The sequence below is a fragment of the Mustela putorius genome, unplaced genomic scaffold (genome assembly GCF_011764305.1).
Source record: "Mustela putorius furo isolate JIRA1106 unplaced genomic scaffold, ASM1176430v1.1 tig00537284_pilon_pilon_pilon, whole genome shotgun sequence".
Lineage (NCBI taxonomy): Eukaryota > Metazoa > Chordata > Mammalia > Carnivora > Mustelidae > Mustela > Mustela putorius.
Genome location: NW_025422422.1, coordinates 4369917 through 4388826, shown reverse-complemented (window position 1 = coordinate 4388826; position 18910 = coordinate 4369917). Strand labels below are relative to the sequence as shown.

At 40.4% G+C, this 18910-nt stretch overlaps 1 protein-coding gene across 5 annotated transcripts in view; it reads right to left on the bottom strand.

Moving 5' to 3' along the window:
* Positions 1-3542: 3542 nt before the first annotated feature.
* SMC6 (structural maintenance of chromosomes 6) overlaps positions 3543-18910 on the bottom strand; it is a 75475-nt gene continuing 60107 nt past the window's right edge. For 3 of the 5 annotated variants that reach the window (XM_013052937.2, XM_013052936.2, XM_045073822.1), the window contains 5 exons: positions 14608-14733; positions 11392-11497; positions 8184-8336; positions 4808-4905; positions 3543-4051 (listed from right to left, as the gene is read on the bottom strand). In XM_013052937.2, coding sequence (XP_012908391.1) covers positions 3937-4051; positions 4808-4905; positions 8184-8336; positions 11392-11497; positions 14608-14733 — 598 coding nt within the window. In that variant the 3' untranslated portion in view covers positions 3543-3936. Of the gene's footprint in view, positions 4052-4807; positions 4906-8183; positions 8337-10731; positions 11116-11391; positions 11498-14607; positions 14734-18910 lie in introns of those variants that run through there. The other 2 variants (XM_045073820.1, XM_045073821.1) reach the window with 2 other exon arrangements.

The following is an 18910-nucleotide window of genomic DNA, read 5'->3' as shown; positions in this document are numbered from 1 at the left end:
GTAGGGGAATAGCAAGAAACTGATAGCTAAAGAGCTCTAAGTAAAATAACATGGGCTCCCTGAAGTCCTTTTTTTAAAAAATGTTTTATTTATTTATTTGACAGACAGACATCACAAGTAGGCAGAGAGGCAGGCAGAGCGGGAAGAGGAAGCAGGCTCCCCGCGGAGCAGAGAGCCCGATGTGGAGCTTGATCCCAGGACCCTGGGATCATGACCTGAGCCGAGGCTAGAGGCTTAACCCACTGAGTCACCCAGGCGCCCCATTTTTTTTGCCCCCCTGAGCCCCTTTCTTGTAAGCAATTAAGCTTCTCCAATATTTTGGGCACACAATTCGGGTTTTCCCCAGCATCTTGCTGGCGAAATGTAACTTCCAGACTCTTCAAGTCACGTTATTGTTTTCCATTCTTGCACTCACCAGTGTGACGTCAACGCACCAAGCACCAGTGCCCTTGCCCCCACCTCCGCATCTTCCCTGTGAACGGCACACTCATTCTTACACTTGTTGGGCCCCGGAACAACTGCGCTTGATTTCTCGCCCCTCTCCGCTCCGTAGTATTGCCAGCAAATCCCACTGCCTCATTTTCCACTCGAACGCTTCTACCTCCTTTACTTCGGCCCAAGTCACCATGACCTCTCACCTGGACCATTGCCAAAGCTTGCTCTGGTTGGCCAGACTCCAATCCTAACCTAGTCTCACGGCAGCCAGAGATTATTCGAGTATGCTGACTAGACCAGGTCTGAAAACTTACTAGATGTCGAATGATTCGGCTTCCTTTTGCCTGACTGCTCATCCCCTCTGCTCGCTGAGCTCTGCCAACACGGGCCTCACGACCCCTGCGCATGAAGTCCACTCTCACTTACGGCCTCCGCCCTCGTGTCGCCTGCTTGGAACCCTTGCCCAGGTCTGCCCACAGCTCGTTCTCTCGCTCATTTCAGCTCTGCTTAGATATTCACTTCTGCAAAGTCTTCCCTCGACACTACTGAGACACCACCCCCTCCGCTCAACTCCTCACCCTGCTTTATCACACACAGCAATTACTGTTCTCGAGAATTATAGACAGTAGATGTTTCCCTGGACTAGACATTGAGCTCCCCGAGGGCAGATCCGGTATTACTCACAGTAGTATTCCCCGTGCTTTAAATTGTTGCAAGCACGCACGTGGCAGGAACTTCGTCATTTCTGAATGAAGTAATTATCTACATCCCTATACTTGAGAAAGTCAGGCCGCAACAGCTTTCTTAAGCGCGCTGATCAATGAATATTCTCAGGCCCTGTTTCTGTGGAATCTATCCTGATGCCTTAGCCAAAATGCAATAGGTTAGGTGTCAACATTATAAATAATGAAGAAAACATTTGCTGACTCAAAGAAATAGCTCATTTACATCCACATAACTTTACCACCCTCTAAAGAAAACTGTTCCTATTAAATAATATTTTGATGTATCTTTCTGTACACAGTCACTTAGTTCAAGTCATGAGGTATCAGTTACTGTTTAAACTTTTAGAACTCGAAATTTCAAACCAATTCTCTGGAAAATCTGAGTTGGTCAAAGTATAGGCATCTTTGTTGATGTATATGAAACAGTCCTAAATCTAACCAGCTCGTCACAGACTCGGGTCATGATAACCCGGACTAATTTCACGGGAAATCTGGATCACTTGGTCTCCAGCACGGCTAGTGACACTTCTGATCCAGCCCGAGTCCCAGACAACAGTTACTCACCCAGAATTGAAGCATTTTGGTCTCTGGACATCTTGAAGACGTGTGAGGTGAAGAGGGGAAGGTGGGGGCGGGGGCGGGCGGGAAGCAGCACTTGAGGATGGGATGGAGAGAAGTGAAAATACTTAAGAAAAAAGAAGGCAGTGCCTGAATCTTTAGTGTTAATTATCGGTTTGAGTAGCTCTATTTCTACCTTGGTTTACTACAACTCATCACATTTGTCATTTGGAGACCGCTCTTAATCATGTCCACCCCACGGATTTGGGAAGGTAGGACTGAAGAGGCCAAGGGAACAGGTGGCCCTGGTTTCCTGGGATCTCCTGACTCAGCTCAGTCCTGACTAAACCAGGGGCCGGGGAACCCTCTGCATGATGTCGTGAAGTCACTCAATACACACACATTTCAAGTTCTATTTCTAGAAGTTGCACATATTTAAAAAAAAAAAAAAAACTTTTTCTTTTTTTACTCTAATTAGTGTTATTATTAATTAGAACATCAGTTGAAGATATTTTCACTTATGATAGTTGAAACCAAAACTTTGTGAGGCTAAAGCAATGAATCACCTTCGACTCTTCATAAAAGGTGTTCGGATACCTGAGGATTGTTATTTTCCATTCTGTATTCAGAATTGTAATGTTCAAAAACTATCACAAAGATTCAGACACTAAAATTACTTAGTTAACATGCATTTGGTATATCCTATTTCATTCTTTATTTGAAAAAGCACATGTATGCTAAAAAATAGTTTTGATACAAACTAGTTATACCTTTACAAGGTCAGACCTCATATTGGTATGGGAGATGTTTATTAACTTTCAGCATACCTCTTTCTGTAAATTTTTAATTAGGAAAAGCACAGATTTTAGGGCTTCTCATATGCCAACTGATCTCACTTTAAGGTTAATCAGATTCCCCCTGCCTACTAAAATAAAAAACAAAATCCGGTTTTTCTTAGTAACAATAGAAGTGCTGCTGCTTTTACAATACTGCTTTTTTTTCCTTAAAATGCTTCCTTTTCAATTACATAAATATTTATTGCTAGCAATACAGGGAACGCTTCTTGGATAGCCAAGTCTGTCTTTTAAAAATTTAGCACTTACCCTAGTATCAAAGAGAACATAGGCGGGTGGGAGTCTTATTCAAGCCTTCTTTAAAAAAAAAAAAAAAAGTCAATAAATACCATTTCCTACAATATGCTATATTTTATCATGCTAAGAAGCACACTCAACTCTACAATCAGGATGTGTCTTTAATGATACGGATGTCAGCTCACCATCCGCACATTGGCCTCTGGCTCTGGGCTGCGTTCCCGCTCCAGGGGGAGCTCCAGTTTTCCCAGTCTTTCTCCACAGCCTGGGTCCTCTCAGCTGAGCCCGAGCTGAGCCAAGAGTGCTGGCCCATGGACAGAGGGGTTTGAAACCGGGCAAGCAGGTCAGGGTATGGTGCTGTGTCACAATCCCACTGTGACACGGGTTAGAGATGCTTACTTGGGTGGACGCGAGTTAAAGGACTGAGAAAGGCTCTGGGTCAGAGCGCTGGTGCTCTGGTGCTCCTTCTGAGTGCCAAAGAGACAGCATCCGAAATCTGAATGAAATATGATCATTAAAAGCAGAGCCCAAATCCATAGTTGTATCTCTAATGATACGAAATGCCCTGTGCAGGAATTCTGAGCTATATTTTATAGTCCTGTGCAGGTCCCTCATAATTAATAAGCAAAACAGACAATAAATCCACTGCAAACTGGTCCCTGTCCACGACCACCTGTGTACCCCAACACCTGCAATGAGAATGTGATATTCTGGAAAACAAAACTAAATATAATCAGGTACTCAAACTTTTATTGTAATTCTTACAAAATACCATAGAAATGAACCCAAACTAAACAGATATGTACATGTACATATGTACAAAATTTTACTTCTGAAAAGCAATCTATAAAAGTAGATGTTTAAAAAAAAGCAAACTTAAAAAAGATTTAAAACCAGTACTATGAAATTAATTTCCTCAAAGTAAAGTAACAGAAATTTTAAATTGCTTGTTATAGTAGCCTTTCTAGAACTATTTACATATTTTATTGGGGCCAGATATATAAAGGAGTTTCTTTTATTTCAGATTATCTCCAGTTTCATTTTATTTCATCAAATACTCCTGCATCTGTTTCCCTTTACAAATCCTTCAACAAGAGGACGTGGTGCAGGGCACAGGAGGCGACAGATCAGCTTCGGTCTTCTTCTTCGTCTTGACCTACAGGTCGGAAGGGCAATGTAGTTTGTCCTCTTTCAGGGTCAGACATCCGAAGGATTCTAATCAGTTTACTTGATGGAAGTGAACTACAGGAAGCAAAATTAATTACGCAGATTACTAGAAAATTTTTTCACATTAAAAAAATTCTACTGCTGACTATCTGGAGTTCTAGGAGAAATATAATTTGCAATAAAGAAATAATTTGTTTTCATTTTGAAAAATTAACTTCCTGCTAAGTGCTGTGGGCTTTCAGTTTAGAAGAAGAAGAAAAAGAGATTTATATCCCAGCTATTTCTAATTCTTATTCTTGTCTAGCTAGGAAGCAGTTACCTGACTATTCTCGATCATTAACTTCATAAATTTCAATCCCCATGGGGTCAAGTGACCACATTAGAGGCAGGGACACAATGCCTGACACCTTGTACGTCCACAACCCCTGCTGACTGGCTACAGAACAGAGTTCTGTAGTTAGAAAGACTAGTAGCAGTAAGTCATCAGGAGAAGAGCCAAGACTAGGGAAATTATGAATTGTGTCTTTAGTCTAAAGAGAATTACCGAAATTACTTTATTAGTTGGTCATAACCACAAAGGAACAGAGTCAAATTAGAAATAGTAACAATTCAATAATCATATACACATCAACTTGCTTCTGTTATGGAAGGGAGAGAACACCAACAAAATTTGAAATATTTAAAAAGGAAAAACTATCTTAAATCTCCAGACATTGGAACTGATTCTTCGTTCTATTGTTTTATGTATTTGCCTTTAAAGATTACAAGAAATTTATTTCTTCCTTTTATATACTTGATTTATATATTCACAGAAGAATTTTCTGAAGTTACCTCATGCTCTGAGGGGTGAGCAAGATGAACTGTCTGAAACGCTGGGAATCTGCCATCTTGAGTATCATGTCCATCGCAATCCTCCGGTTGACCATGTCCTGAAGAACAAAGTTAGGATCGCTGCTGCATCAGTCATGTTCCTGCAAAAGCAGCGTTCTGCTGGCCGCTCGACAAAAACCCCACACTTTTGTCCAGGATCGGCTACTACCTTACATGTGATGCCAAACTATCCGTACAGGGAAAGACAGTATCCAGAACTATTAGGGGAAAATAACTGAATGTACGTATCTTCCAGGTAATTTCTACAGTCAAGTTTATTTGTAAATACAGCTCCCTCCCTCAAATACACTTAGCAATTAAAATAACCTGCAAATTTTCCAAAGACAAAACGAAATGTTAGAGAATGGATCTAATTTGTATAGTAATAGTAATTAATCCCTCAGGAGAACAATATCAAGTGACAGCTATAAAGTTACTAAATTCTCTCAAAATTCCCCTCAATGATTAGGATGTTTTAAAACCTCTGTCCCTACCCCATCACTTTCTACAATGCATACAATGTGAACCTGTTTATTTATTTATTTAAAGATTTCATTTATTTATTTGACACACAGAGAGAGAGAGAGCAACAGAGAGAGCGAGAGAGCGAGAGAGCACACGAGCACAAGCAGCGGGAGCAGCAGGCAGAGGGAGAGCGAGGTAAGCAGGCGCCCAGCTGTGCAGGGAGCCGGACTCAGAGCTTGATCCCAGGCCCCTGGGATCATGACCTGAGCCGAAGGCAGACGCTTAACGGACTGAGCCACCCAGGCGCCCTGAACCAATTTAAATTTATAAACCAGTTCCTCGACTCAATCTTTAAAGTAAGTTAAATAGCATATCAGTGTATATAAAAACAATGCTTCATTGTAACAGGTTTTGAAAACTAAAACTGTGGGCTTACATTTTCTGAGTATAAATAACTGTGAAAGAAAAAAAATCAAAGTATCTTGAAAACGAAAAGTTGAAAACATAACCAAATGTGTTTACAGGCATATATTTTTAAAGGTCTGTCTGAAACTGTGTGTGGAGGATGGCATGGGCTTCAGGACACACGGTTTTGGAGGCAGACCAGCATCCTGGTTACACTGCTCGGTGGCTTGGATTACATAATTTCTTCCCTCCGGCATATCTGTAAAGCAATCTCACTTAAAGTTAACAAAAATAACAAGAGCTGGCACAAGCAGATGCTGTCTTTTCACAACATTGCCCTGGGGAGGCCTATCATTTAATAACAAAGCTGCCAAACCACCAAAATATACGCATTTGTTTCTGATTGGTTTTCAGAACTTGGGCACATTTTTCTCAGTTAATTCCAGTGAGGCAAAATGCCATTCTGATTAAGAACCTCTAAGTTTCTGAAAGAGAAAGAAGTTATCGGAATTAAATCTGACAAATCAGATGGGTGGTAAGACTGCAAAATGGCATTTCAAACAAAATGAGCACCTGGTAAGAACAAGTCCTCTTCTGTGGTTTGTGGATTAGTTCTGAAACCAGTTCTCAGAGAATTTCTAACCAACTGCAGCAATGTTATCGCAGGGGACAAATGACACTGAAGGGTGGATTTTACAAGTCACAGGTATGAAGTCCACGAATGAGCACTTTATGAGTATTTATTATGGACCAGGTAGGCATCAGGCAGGTAGAAATATCATCAAGACATAGTTGGTAACATCAAGATGAAAATGTGTAAGATACATAATAGCAAAATGTATATAATATAAAATTACATAATAATACATTTTATATTATAAAATATAAAAATAATAGTATGAATTGGTGTGGGGTGGTGCCAAGGGAGCTCTGAGAGGTTCTTAAATCCTGCCTGGTGGTCACAGAGGCTGTATAAAGGTCACATCCGAACCAAGTCTGGAAAGAGGAGTGGGATTCTGACAAACACGAAGGGCACAAAAGGCAGGGACACAGTGTTTGGAAAATCACAAGTAGCTTAGGATGGCCACAGAAGCAGGGGCATGTAGCATCTCAGTTACCCAAAGAAGTAAACATTCATCCCAGATAAGATAATTCACCACCACAGAGTTCGAAACAAGCAAGTGACCATGATCAGATTCATTTTAGAAATATAAACCTGGCAAAACAGTGAGGGAGGGACCACAGAAGAAGGAAGGTTGAACTCTGGGAGTCTGGATAGGAGGCGGTAATGACAGACAGGGTGAGGAGACAGAGCCAAGCTAACAGGAAGGAGCAGAGACGTGGAGTCAGACATGACGGGCAAGTAAAAAGGAAGGAAGGATCACAGATACATCAAAGTTCTGCCAGTGAGAGGTAACCACGTAGGAAACAGCAATTTGCCAGCAATCAAAGTAGGGGCTTCAGGAAAAGGAAGAGGCTCTGAGTGGAAGACTTGCAGAGTCTGAGGCACGGTTGTGCCTGACGACGTCTAGCAGTGGCTGGGCATATAGGTCTGGAGCGCAAGAGAGGGGTCAGGAGGAGACACTCAGATTTGCTGGTATCCAGATGTAGGTGGTAGTGTTGGAGACTCTGTGTGTGTGTGTGTGTGTTTCAGTGTGTAGGCGTAGGTAGGGTATGGTATCCAGGAAAATGAACAACAGTATAAAAAACCGAGAGGACCTCACACATTTAAGGGGAACGGCATTAGGGGAGGCAGCTTGGAACACAAAAGACCAGAAAAGAGGAGAGCAGAAACTGGCAAGAAGACACTTTGTAGGAAATGGAGGATGTGTCTCTGGTATCAAATCCTTCAAAGATTTAAAATAATACTAAAATTTCACTGATGATCCTCGCTAAGTAAGTTTTGCTGGAGTATCATAGTCTAGACCCAGATTACGGTGGGTTTAGGAAAGAATACGTCACGAAGAAGTACACAGCATGGTTAAGAGCTGGCTGGTGAGGCCTCATGCTCTCTCTGCCATCGGAAGTGCATTTACACGTCAGACTGGAGCGTCTCACCGTAACGCTGTGAGATGGGAAGGATTAATGATGTTATTTTATGCATGAAGAAACTGAGGCCCAAAGTCCTCTGCAGAAGTTAGGTCTCAAACCTAGGTCTGTAATGTCCAGTTCAAATGTTTCTGCCCCTTGTGTGGTATCTGCTGCTCTTCCGGCGCAAGCAAGTGCTAGGAAATGCTTACCCCTGTGACATGGACGGTGGAGACAGGCTAGGGAAGAGCCGGAAGCCCAGGGCGGGCTTTTGAGGACAGACGAAAATTCTTAAGTTATTCCCTACCACCTCTCATAGACTAAAGTGTCAGGGCAGGATCCCTTCTCTTGTGGGTAATACTAAAGAGAGAACTGCTTCCTTTCAAAATACATATTTCCAACAACAACAAAACTTGGAGAATTCAAAATGTAACACTACCATGTAGACATCAAACTCATCCAGGCATCTGAAAGGAGACTCAGCAATGGACCACAGAGAAAGAATGAAGCAAACTGTGGAAAAAGAACGTTCTCCTCCGGACAAGGCTCTCATGTCGTTGAAAGCAGCTTTGTTTCCCTCTCCAGGCTGAACCTTGAATGAGTTAAAAAACAAAGTGGAGCAAAAGTCAGACTAAATTCTTTACAGAAAGGTTGACTAGCATTAGAAAAGAATGGGTTTACAGTCAAAACAAAAACAAAACAAAACAAAAAAACCCAAAATCATTTAGTGATTTGGAAATGACATGTATTTAGCAATATTAATTAATTCTGATTAATGAATGTGGGCTATCTTCCCATTTATTTGTGTCTTCTTCAGTTTCCTTCATCAATGTCTTATGTTTTCAGTGTACAGATCTTTCAGCTCCTTGGTTAAATTTATTCCTAAGTATTTTATTATTTTCAGTGCTACTGTGCATGAGATCGCTTTCTTTCTTTAAGCATTTGCTACGGACTAAAATAATCTTTTGTTATTTGAATTACAGTGACATCTAGTGGCTAAGCTGCTTTAAAGGTAATTACTGAGTGTCAAGAAGACAACAGGACCAACTTAAAGAGGCTCACACTGGCCAAGGAATATCAGCAGCAACTAACTGAAACATGTAAAATCTCTTTAAAAAATTCCTCTAAGTAAGGGCTCAGAGGAATAATGATAAAGTAATTAATAAAATTAATAACAAACTTTCACACAATATCCTGGGGAGATAGTATAGACATTAGAAGGAATTTTATTTTATTTGGACAGAAATCCAGACATACGTATATACCCATAAGGCACCATCAGCTTGTCCATCATGAAGTTTCACCATATGAGTTTTAGCAAACACATAGCTTCGCATATTTATCTCATCCACTATTTGAAAATTATGTGACTCTCAATTAGCATTCATTTATAAAAAGGTTATAAAAAAATCTGAACTTAAACATACACAGAAATTTTAATTTATCATCCGTAAACCTGAATCTGGGAAAATCCAAATGAAAAAGGAACTCTGTAATAAAAAGCCAAATCAAGCCAACCAACCAACCAAACAAACAAACAAACAAACAAACTACCCACATAAAAGCAAGAACTAAATTAACAGGATGCGGTCCTTTGCTCCAAAACTGCATTTTGTATCAATCTAATAAATGAAACCCTAGACTAATTGTGGAGAACTAAATTGTACTCCGATCTATTATTAACTTATCATGGGACGTTGGTCTCAGTTTCCTTATTTGTAAAATGAAGACTAGAGAACGAAAGGATCCTAGGAACAGTAATGTTCTTTTTGAATAACGGGGTGATAATGTCCGAGGGGCTTGCTTCAGTTGTCCCGTACAGTTAGATCTGGGAATAAATTATCCAAACACTCCTAATATTTTCTCCTTTTTTTCATTTCTATTAGAGTATAATTTATATAAAGTAAGGAAGATAAAGTTTAAGTCTTCAGCTCAGTTACCTGGGTAATTACTCAGATCAAGACACAGAACACTTCTAGCATTCCAGCAGATTCCCTGTGTTCTCTCCCAGTCACTACAAATCCAAAAGGTAACAAGTATTCTGACTTTGTTTTTTATTTTACTTATTTTAAAATTTATTTTTATTTTTAATTTTGTTAACATATAATGTGTTATTTTAAAAATGTTTCATTTATTTATTTGACAGAGAGAGGGACACAGTGAGACAGGGAACACAAGCAGGGGGAGAGGGAGAGGGAGAAGCAGGCTTCTGGCCGAGCAGGGAGCCCGACGCAGGGCTCGATCCCAGGACTCTGGGATCATGACCTGAGCCAAAGGCAGACACTCAATGACTGAGCCACCCAGGCGCCCCAACTATTCTGACTTTACTCATCACCCTGTAATCAGGTGAATTTTTATCAGTTTTTGAAGAGTTCTGAAGAGTGGAATTGCTTTAATAAACACTGCCTGACAGGTCTCCAAATTAGTTCTATCAAATTCTACGCCTGCTGACAAGGTACGAGTGTTCCAAGGTCCAAGTCCAAGTTCCAAGTTCCAAGGTACGGGTGTTCCAAGTGCTCACCAGCACAAGATGTTTGCAGCGTGGCTCTTTTTGGTCACACTGGTAGCAGTATGATAGACATTTATTATGGTGTAAGTTCATACTTTTCTTTTTTCTTTCTTTTTTTTACAGAGGGAGAGAGGGGAGAGGCTGAGGGAAAGGGAGAGACAGAATCCTAAGCAGACTCCCTGCCGAGCGTGGAGCTTGATGTGGGGCTGGATCTCACCACCCTGAGATCACAACCTGAGCCAAAATCAAGAGTCAGATGTTTAATTGAGCCCCCCAGTTGGCCCAAATTCATATTTTTCGGATGAATGATAATGAATGCTTTTTCAGGCACTTATTCACCACTTGGATACTTTGTGAAGTTCCTTTTTAAGCGTTTGGACCATTTTTAAATACATTATCATTCTTTAATTATTATTTCTTAAAAAAATTATATGAGTCTTACATAGATGTACTGTAAGTTATCATTTATTCTAACTATCAAAATGAAGTATAAAATTTACGGCAACTGAGAGCAGTAAGCAATTACTTCAAAATTTTGCCCCAATTACTTAGAGCGGTGGTTGCTTCTGACCACCTGTATACATAATTTTTAATGCTGTCTCCCACACTCCCTCTTCCAACGCATGCGCCCATGAAAGAATCCACACACACAGTCTCTGCAAAGTTGCATATGTGGCTTTGTTTTTCCAAAAGAGGCTGGATCTACAGACACCTTCAGAAATAAGTGCAAAGACAATGACAAGGAGTAGAATGTTCTTCTGAGAAATCCTTTCTTGGTTTCCTATAGTGACTTCCAGAGTCCATGGACTTTCTATAACAGCCCACATTAATTTAAAGTGCTACATGAATTTTAAAAAGAAACCTGTGGAGTAGAAAGAGGGTTAATTAACATTTGCCACTGCAAATAAAATTCCTAGTCATTTTCTTGGTGGTTGTCTGAGGTGGGGAGGGTACCATGGCAGCATTAGCTAGTGAGATGGATTCAATTTTCAACACTCTGGCAAACATTAGCCTTAACTTAAAAGTAAGTTCTTTTGTTTTCCAAACACAACAGGTTAAAGCTTATCAATGTATTATCAAAAGAAATGCAGCAGTTAATTCCCTTAATAATTAGCATACAAAGAGTTAAGACACTTACTGATATGCTCAGAGTTTCATTCTTATGGTCAAAATTCATCTTTCCACAATAAGCCCGCTGAGACAGTAGGTTGTCAAAGTACAATTTGCAACGTAAAGTCAAACACCTTGGAGTAAAGAAATGGGGCACATTAAAAAGACTATAAATATATAAAAACTGTATATTCAGCATGATCTTTAAACCAGCGTGTAAGACCAGAGAGAAATATGCCAAAATGTTAACTCTCGTTGCCCAGGTAATAGGTAGGATTTTAAGATTTTTTCCCCCTCATCTTTATATTTTGTGTCCCTACATTTTTACCACGTCATTTCCTTTTATAATAAACAAACATATTTAATAAATTCTATTACATTACAGCCAATCCATGTGAATATATCAATTAATTCAAACAATTTATATGAGGCAGCGCCCTAATACAGAAGACATAAATCTTGTCCTTGAGAGTAAACTCTAGTAGTGTTAAGATAATAAATAAATGGCCTAATCATCTGCATGTCTCCTCTCGATTTATGGAGATACTAAGGGTGAGGGCAAGTTCTTTATCGTTCCGTACCTATGATGCCTTACCCACAGCCTAGAACAATGCAGACTCCGTTTATCACATGGCATTCCACTGTAACAAGCACCTTTCCCTTCTTCCTCAATTATTTATTTATTCACTTTTCTATGTATCAGGATGGAGTCAAAGATTCTTATTTTATTCACGGGGTTACCAACCATTCCTGCCTCAAACGGGCCCAGGTCTGGCCAGTGGGAGCCTCCTGAGGCTGCCTCTTAGGTCCTTGCATCATGATTCTGTTCCTTCGGAGCACTGACTTTCTGGAATAGCAAGAGGCTCATCTGTACTTTCTCTGCCCAGCTCTGGAAGCAGCCATTTCTCCAAGGGGGGAATGGTATAGAAAATAAGATCTAGATAGAAGGAGACTTGGTATCTTTCTTAACATCTCTGCTCCTTAATGAGCCCAAGGTTCATTTCTTCAGAGTAACTATCATTTTATTATTATCCCTCCTAATTTCCTTGCTAAACTACGTTGCATTTCCACCCCCAGAAAATATCGATAGCTTGAGTTTTCTTTTGTGACACAGCAACCACAGCTAGCTGGTTTTCAGAATTTTCTGTAAAAGTTTCTTTCTTTCACTACTGATAAGTATTCTTTAATTGCTTCCATACATGAGATGTCTAAGAGAGATTCATAAAATGGCAAGGTTCTTCTGTGTAAAGAGATAAACAATTTTTAAAAATTTGATCATTCTTATTCTACTCTTAAGACTGGGTAAAGAAGATAAAACATGTCACTGGTGAAGAAACATATCAAGATAATAAACTATAAGATGAGTACTTTCACAGAAAATATTTTAAATAAAAATTTTCTGGATAACAATTTAAGAGCAAACCCCACTGCTTCTGAAAAAGATGGAGAAATAGGCATCGGATATAGTCCTAGCCTGACATGTCCAAAAACACTGGAGATAATAAATTAAATAAGTTTTCAGACTGAACATCAGACAGTACAGGCAATCGCAGTCAAAATGATCTCTAAAATACAGGAAACAAACAAACTGAGACTTATAGATGTCCCACATCACTGTTTACAGAAGGAGTAAAGGGGAGTGGAAACCCAGGCGGAGCCTGGAGGTCTCCCTGTTAAAGACAGAGCCGGGTGTCTGGGGAGGCCAAGCTGCTCTAGATCTCAAAGCCTAGAGTGCAGCACAGGGAGAACCCCAGCGCACAGACAGTCTCCAGCTGAGAACTGTCTCTGCATGTGGGAAGCTGGGGCAGCAAACATCCCAGTGCAGCAGAAGCAATCCCCCAGAGGTCACCTGGAGCCAGGAATAGTCCCAGTTCCCGAAGGCAGAAGCCTTCTAACTCACAAGGGTCCGTGGAGTACTCTGAAGGGCATTGCTTCACGGGTAGGAAAGAGTTGGTCCTGAACCAGCTGCTCAGGTCCCACCTAATGAGACTTAACAAGCAGCCTCAAAAGGATAAAAATAAATCCTATATAAGTGAAGTCCTAAAAACATGCTTACAAAACTGAAGCACACATTTCAAAAACCAACCAAGGGTTTAGTTAAAAACCAACCAAGGGAATATGACGACACATGCAAAGTCTACTTCTCTTTATTGAATTAACTGAATTTCCTCATACATATTAGATACATTTTTTTAAAATTCTATAGTCTCAGGATTGTAGTTTTGGGTATAAAGACAGGTAAAAAGCAGGTCACTGGGGGAATGTCACTGGGGAAAACAAAGGTTAAGTGTAGAGATTAGGACTGCCTTGACTCTAAGTAGGTCAAGGACCATCCCTACCTATTAAACTGACCTCTGGTTTATTTCTGTTGTTTGTGATTTTCATTAGGGTCAATCTATCCCTGAGAATATGAAGATTTCTGGGTACACACAATATCCAGTTTCTCTGATCTTTTGTTCATTCTTTCCACCAATATCTATCAACTTTGTACTGTACTTCAGGCTCAGGAGCAGGTACTGGAGACACAGCAGTTAACAAATCAGAGTCTACATCCATAGAGCCACACCATTCCATTAGCTCCTAAACTGAGTACCACCTCAACAGTCTCATCAAAAACTTATATCCCTTTAAAAAACAAAAAACAAACAAACAAAAAAAACCCCAAAACTTGTATCCCTTAACAACATGCAGTGTCCCAGAGTACAACAGGCTGTTGCAAAGCCAGCGAGCTCCCATTCAAAGGACCAATGTGAGCAGAGATGGAACAGCTGTCTCTGAGTTACTTAGTAAAGGGTATCTAATGGAGTAGAAAATCTGGATAAGCTCCCTTTAAAAGTCCCTTCCTCGGGGTGCCTGGGTGGCTCAGAGGGTTAAGCCTCTGCCTTCGGCTCAGGTGATGATCTCAGAATCCTGCGATCCAGCCCCGCACTGGGCTCTCTGCTCAGCAGGGAGCCTGCTTCCCCCTCTCTCCCCCTTTGCCTGCCTCTCTGCCTATTTGTGATCTCTCTCTGTCAAATAAATAAATAAAATATTTAAAAAATAAAAAAGTCCCTTCTAGTCCAGAATTTGCTGATTAAATGACAGGACCCTAAGTACTGGCCAATAAAGGAAGACCTGGCAATTTCTTCTTTAACTGAATCATGTAAAGTTCTTTCAATTTAATTTTATTATTTATAAGGGGTAAGTGAAAACAAAGAAAATATGAACATGTAAAATATGTGGTAATATTTTTAAATGCACTTACCTTCTAAATTGTTGATATGTTTTGTATCTATGAGTCATTATTTCTTCCAGCAATTTAATAAACCTTTTTAGAGTCTTTACTTTATTATCCAGATCTAGGTAGGTTTCTTTTGCTTCTTGATACTGCCTGTTTTATGAGAAAAATATAAGTCAGTAAGTGTCATTCAAAGAAACATAAAGAAAAGTAAAATCTAATGTATTTAATGGGGAAGAAGGGAGAGTGCACGGCGTGCTAAGGGGCCCAGCAACCACAGGTGTCCTGTCTCCAGGCGAACTGTACTCCCAGAATGAGCATGTGCTGCCCCGAAGCTGAAGAGGGCTGGGCAGGAGAAAAGTCCAGGTCCTGGAGAAGGCAGAGGAAGTGAGGAAAGTATCGGCGTGGGGGGAGTAGCACAGGGCAGAGTGGCAGATCGTAGAAAATGCCAGCCAGTATACACCTTCTTAAAGTGAAGGGATCATACCAGAAGGCAAGAAATGTTTCCCTGAGTGACAGATGCCAGTGCAAGAACAGAGGAACAGAGCTGTGCATTAAGATCTGCCAACACCCGCCTGAACAAGACAAGGTCAAAGAGGCAGAGAAGGCAGGGTCCCTCAGAAGTGCTATTGCAGAGGGCAACAGCTCACTGGAAGAGGAGAGGAGAGAAGGTTGTTGACCGAGTCTGAAAGGCAACCTTGGCCAAGGCTCCACAGCTCCCCACCACAAGCTCATTCAGATGCCCAGTCCAGGAAAGTCCATGTAAAAAATGAGTAACACAAAAGGCACAGATAGAGTCTCCACACACAGATATTAATGGAAATAGGCTTGGGAAAGAGCAGCACCATGGCCCCTACAGACACAGAAAACTCAATAAAACAAGGCTGTTACAAAGCTGATGAAAACTGTAATTGAAAACCACAAATTAGAACAGAACATGATGTAAGTTCTAACAGGAAGAGACACCTCAAAATAGACATCAAAAACCTCAAAGAATAGAGAAATCAAAGTACTCAGAGAACAGGTAAACAACAGCAGGTGATCACCAAGTAAGAGGAGGCAGCGGGTGCGAACCTGTAGAACCCAAGCGAGGGGAGAGGAAGAAGGGGTTGGACAAAAAAGAACAAGGATATGAAGACGGAGTGAGGAGATGGCGCACGGCGGAAAAGTGACAACAAAGAAAACACTCACAGACACAGAGATCAGAAATGAGAAACGCAAAAAGGAGAACATGATGAGACAATAACTAGAAGACAAAGGACATACAACATGTTTGCCACAAAGGCTATGCAAAACCAACTGAACGATAGCACAGCAAACACGTACCAGTAAAATACAAACAAGAAATTTTAAGAAATAAGGTAAATCTACGGATTAAAAAAACACAGTGTACACCCAGGAAAGGATGACAGAATCTGACACATTCTGGACAAGTTACAGCTCTCATCATAGACAGATGGTCAGGAGAAAAAGAATGTTCTATCAGGCTGAACTCTCCCTTCAAATTCAAAAGCTACAGACACACAGTTCTCAACATGCCAAAACAAAACACATTACTTCACACGGCCGTTCTTAAGGATGCAATTAATTATAAGACAACCAAAATTTCAAATAGCTATGCAGCCCTTTGGAAAAAGAAAAAATACACTCTTCACATCAAAAATACTCAAAGAAAAATGAAATACATAAAAAGTTCACAGAAAAAGATATAAATAAATGGTCCTTAAGGCAGGAAAAGATGTTCAGACTCAGTATAAGTGAAAGCAGAAATTAAAATTACATTGAGCAATATATTCTTCTCTTCTTCTTCTACTTTTTTTAAAGGAAATCTACCCATTGGCCAAAAAGAAAAAAGAAAAAAAAACCTAAGGCTATCACACAGTTTAGGCTGAGGGGAAACAAGCCCTCGGACACACTGCCCTCAGGAGTGCCAACAAGCACAGTCCCTGGAAGGGAGTCTTCCAAAATGGAGTCAATCCTATAAAAATACCTGACTACACAATCAGACACATATACAAAATTATTTACTGTGACCATCATTTATAACAGCCAGGGATTAGATTAGAATTCGACTATCCATCAGTAGGAGATGATTCAATACCATGTAATTATAAAAAGCAATGAGAAAATACCTGTGTACTGATATAAAAAGATCTCTACAATGTATCATTAAATCAAAGAAAGCAATCTGTCCAAGTTTATTTACTGCACTACCTCTTGTATCTGGCAACAATGAAGAATAACAAATATGCTCACATTACCTTGCATCTACATAAACGATGAAAACGTATTTAATAAATTTAATTAGGTAAAAAGAGAGAGAAAAGTTGGAGAGGTGAGACTGGAGAGGGAAGTAGACAGCCTTCACGGGTCCTCACTTCCAAGATGACCAAGAAAAGAAGGAATAATACTGGACGTGCCACAAAAGGCCACTGCCCCAGCCTCGCCTGTGGTACAACCCGGCATAAGGCTATTAAGTTGCTTATTCACTCGGGACATTCATTTGCTGCGTCAGGGACACTGCCCAAGTGAGTGTCTTCTGCGGCTGGGTGCGAGTCTACAGGGCTGAGCGAGCCATGCTCTTCACAGCAGGGCAGCCGGGCAACCCTCTCGGGAGGGACCATAGGACCCAACACCCCCATCCCTGATGTGGGCCCACGGACTCTGCCCCTCGACCTCCAGTAAATGTGGTGGAAGAAGCCAAGTTCCTAAAGACTGAAGAAAAACTTCTCTGGAAAAAAACAAACTTGGAGATTATACTTTATTTGTGTGTATGTATGTTTACTTTAAAAAAAATTTTTTTTAAATTTAAATCCAATTAACATATAGTGTATTGTTAGTTGCAGAGGCAGGGTTCAGTGATGCATCAGTCTTATATAACACCCAGCGCTCACTACACCACGTGCCCTCAATGCCCCTCCCCCAGTGACCCCACCCTGGCATCCCGCCTCTCCCCAGCAACCCTCAGCTTGTTTCCTATGATTAAGTGTCTCCTATGGTTTCTGGAGATTATACTTTAAGAGCAAAACAAAACACATGAGGTATTGATCTATTGTAAAGAAAAACTACTCTTAACTATGATTGTGTTTCCTCCAATTGTTTTCCACTGTTTCTGTAAACAGAATTGAGAGCATTCCTGTTCTTGAACTTTATTATAAAAAGCTCTCCATAAAGTTAAATAGATGTAATTTTCTACTATAATTCAACCAGCATCCTATAGTTGCACACAATTCCTAATTTTCCAGCTTTAAATAAATACTGCTACAATAAACATACCCAGGCACAAATAGCTTTTCTCGTTTTGGATTATAATAACAAAATTATTTGGCCAAATAGAAATTTTTGAAGGTGTTTGACATAAGCTGCCTTAATGCTTTTCAGAAAAACTTCAATAATAATCACAGCTAACATTTTATGTATCCCAATATTGTTTATTAGGGACCAACTCATTTAATCCCTATAAGCACCCTACAGCTATAGTTTCCCTATCTTACGGACAAGCAAATTGAGGTTCAGAGAGATTAGGTAATTTGCAAAAGTCCCATAGCTGGAAGTAAAACTGCAATTCAAAACAAGGTAGTCTTGCTTGAGAAACTGTGCTTTCACTACACTAACACAGCTTCCATTTTTTTTTTTTTTAAGATTTTATTTATTTTTTGACAGAGATCACAAGTAGGCAGAGAGGCAGGCAGAGAGAGAGGAAGAGAAGCAGGCTCCCTGCTGAGCAGAGTCCGACATGGGGCTTCATCCCAGGACTCTCAGATCATGACCTGACCCGGAAGACAGAGACTTTAACCCACGGAGCCACCCAGGCACCCCCAGAGCTTCCATTCTTATCACTAACCTAAAAATAGCCATTTCTCTGAAATCTCACTGACATGAGACTGACACGTTATTTTTCATCTTGACATATATGAAAATGGCTTCTAATGGTTCTGGTTTGCATTTCTTTTAATTGCTTGTGAAGCTGAACATTTTTCCTATATGAATCTTACAGGTATAAAAATGGCATTTATGTTAAAATATCATTCCCTAATGAGTTTTCCTACAGTTCAGAAGAAAAAATGTTAATTATTTTTCTTAAAGATTTATTTGTTAAAAAAAAAAAGCTGTATTTATTTTAGAGAGCGAATGTGTGTGTTGGGGGGAGGGTGGAGGAAGAGGGAGAGCGAGTCCTAAGTGGACTCCCCACTGAGCGCAGAGACCCATGTTGGGCTCTCTGGGTCTCAATCCCATCACCCATGAGGTCAAGCTGGGCCACCCAGGTGCCCCATTAGTTTATTATGAATGACACACATGAAAAACGAGCTTGGTTATAACTATTGCTATG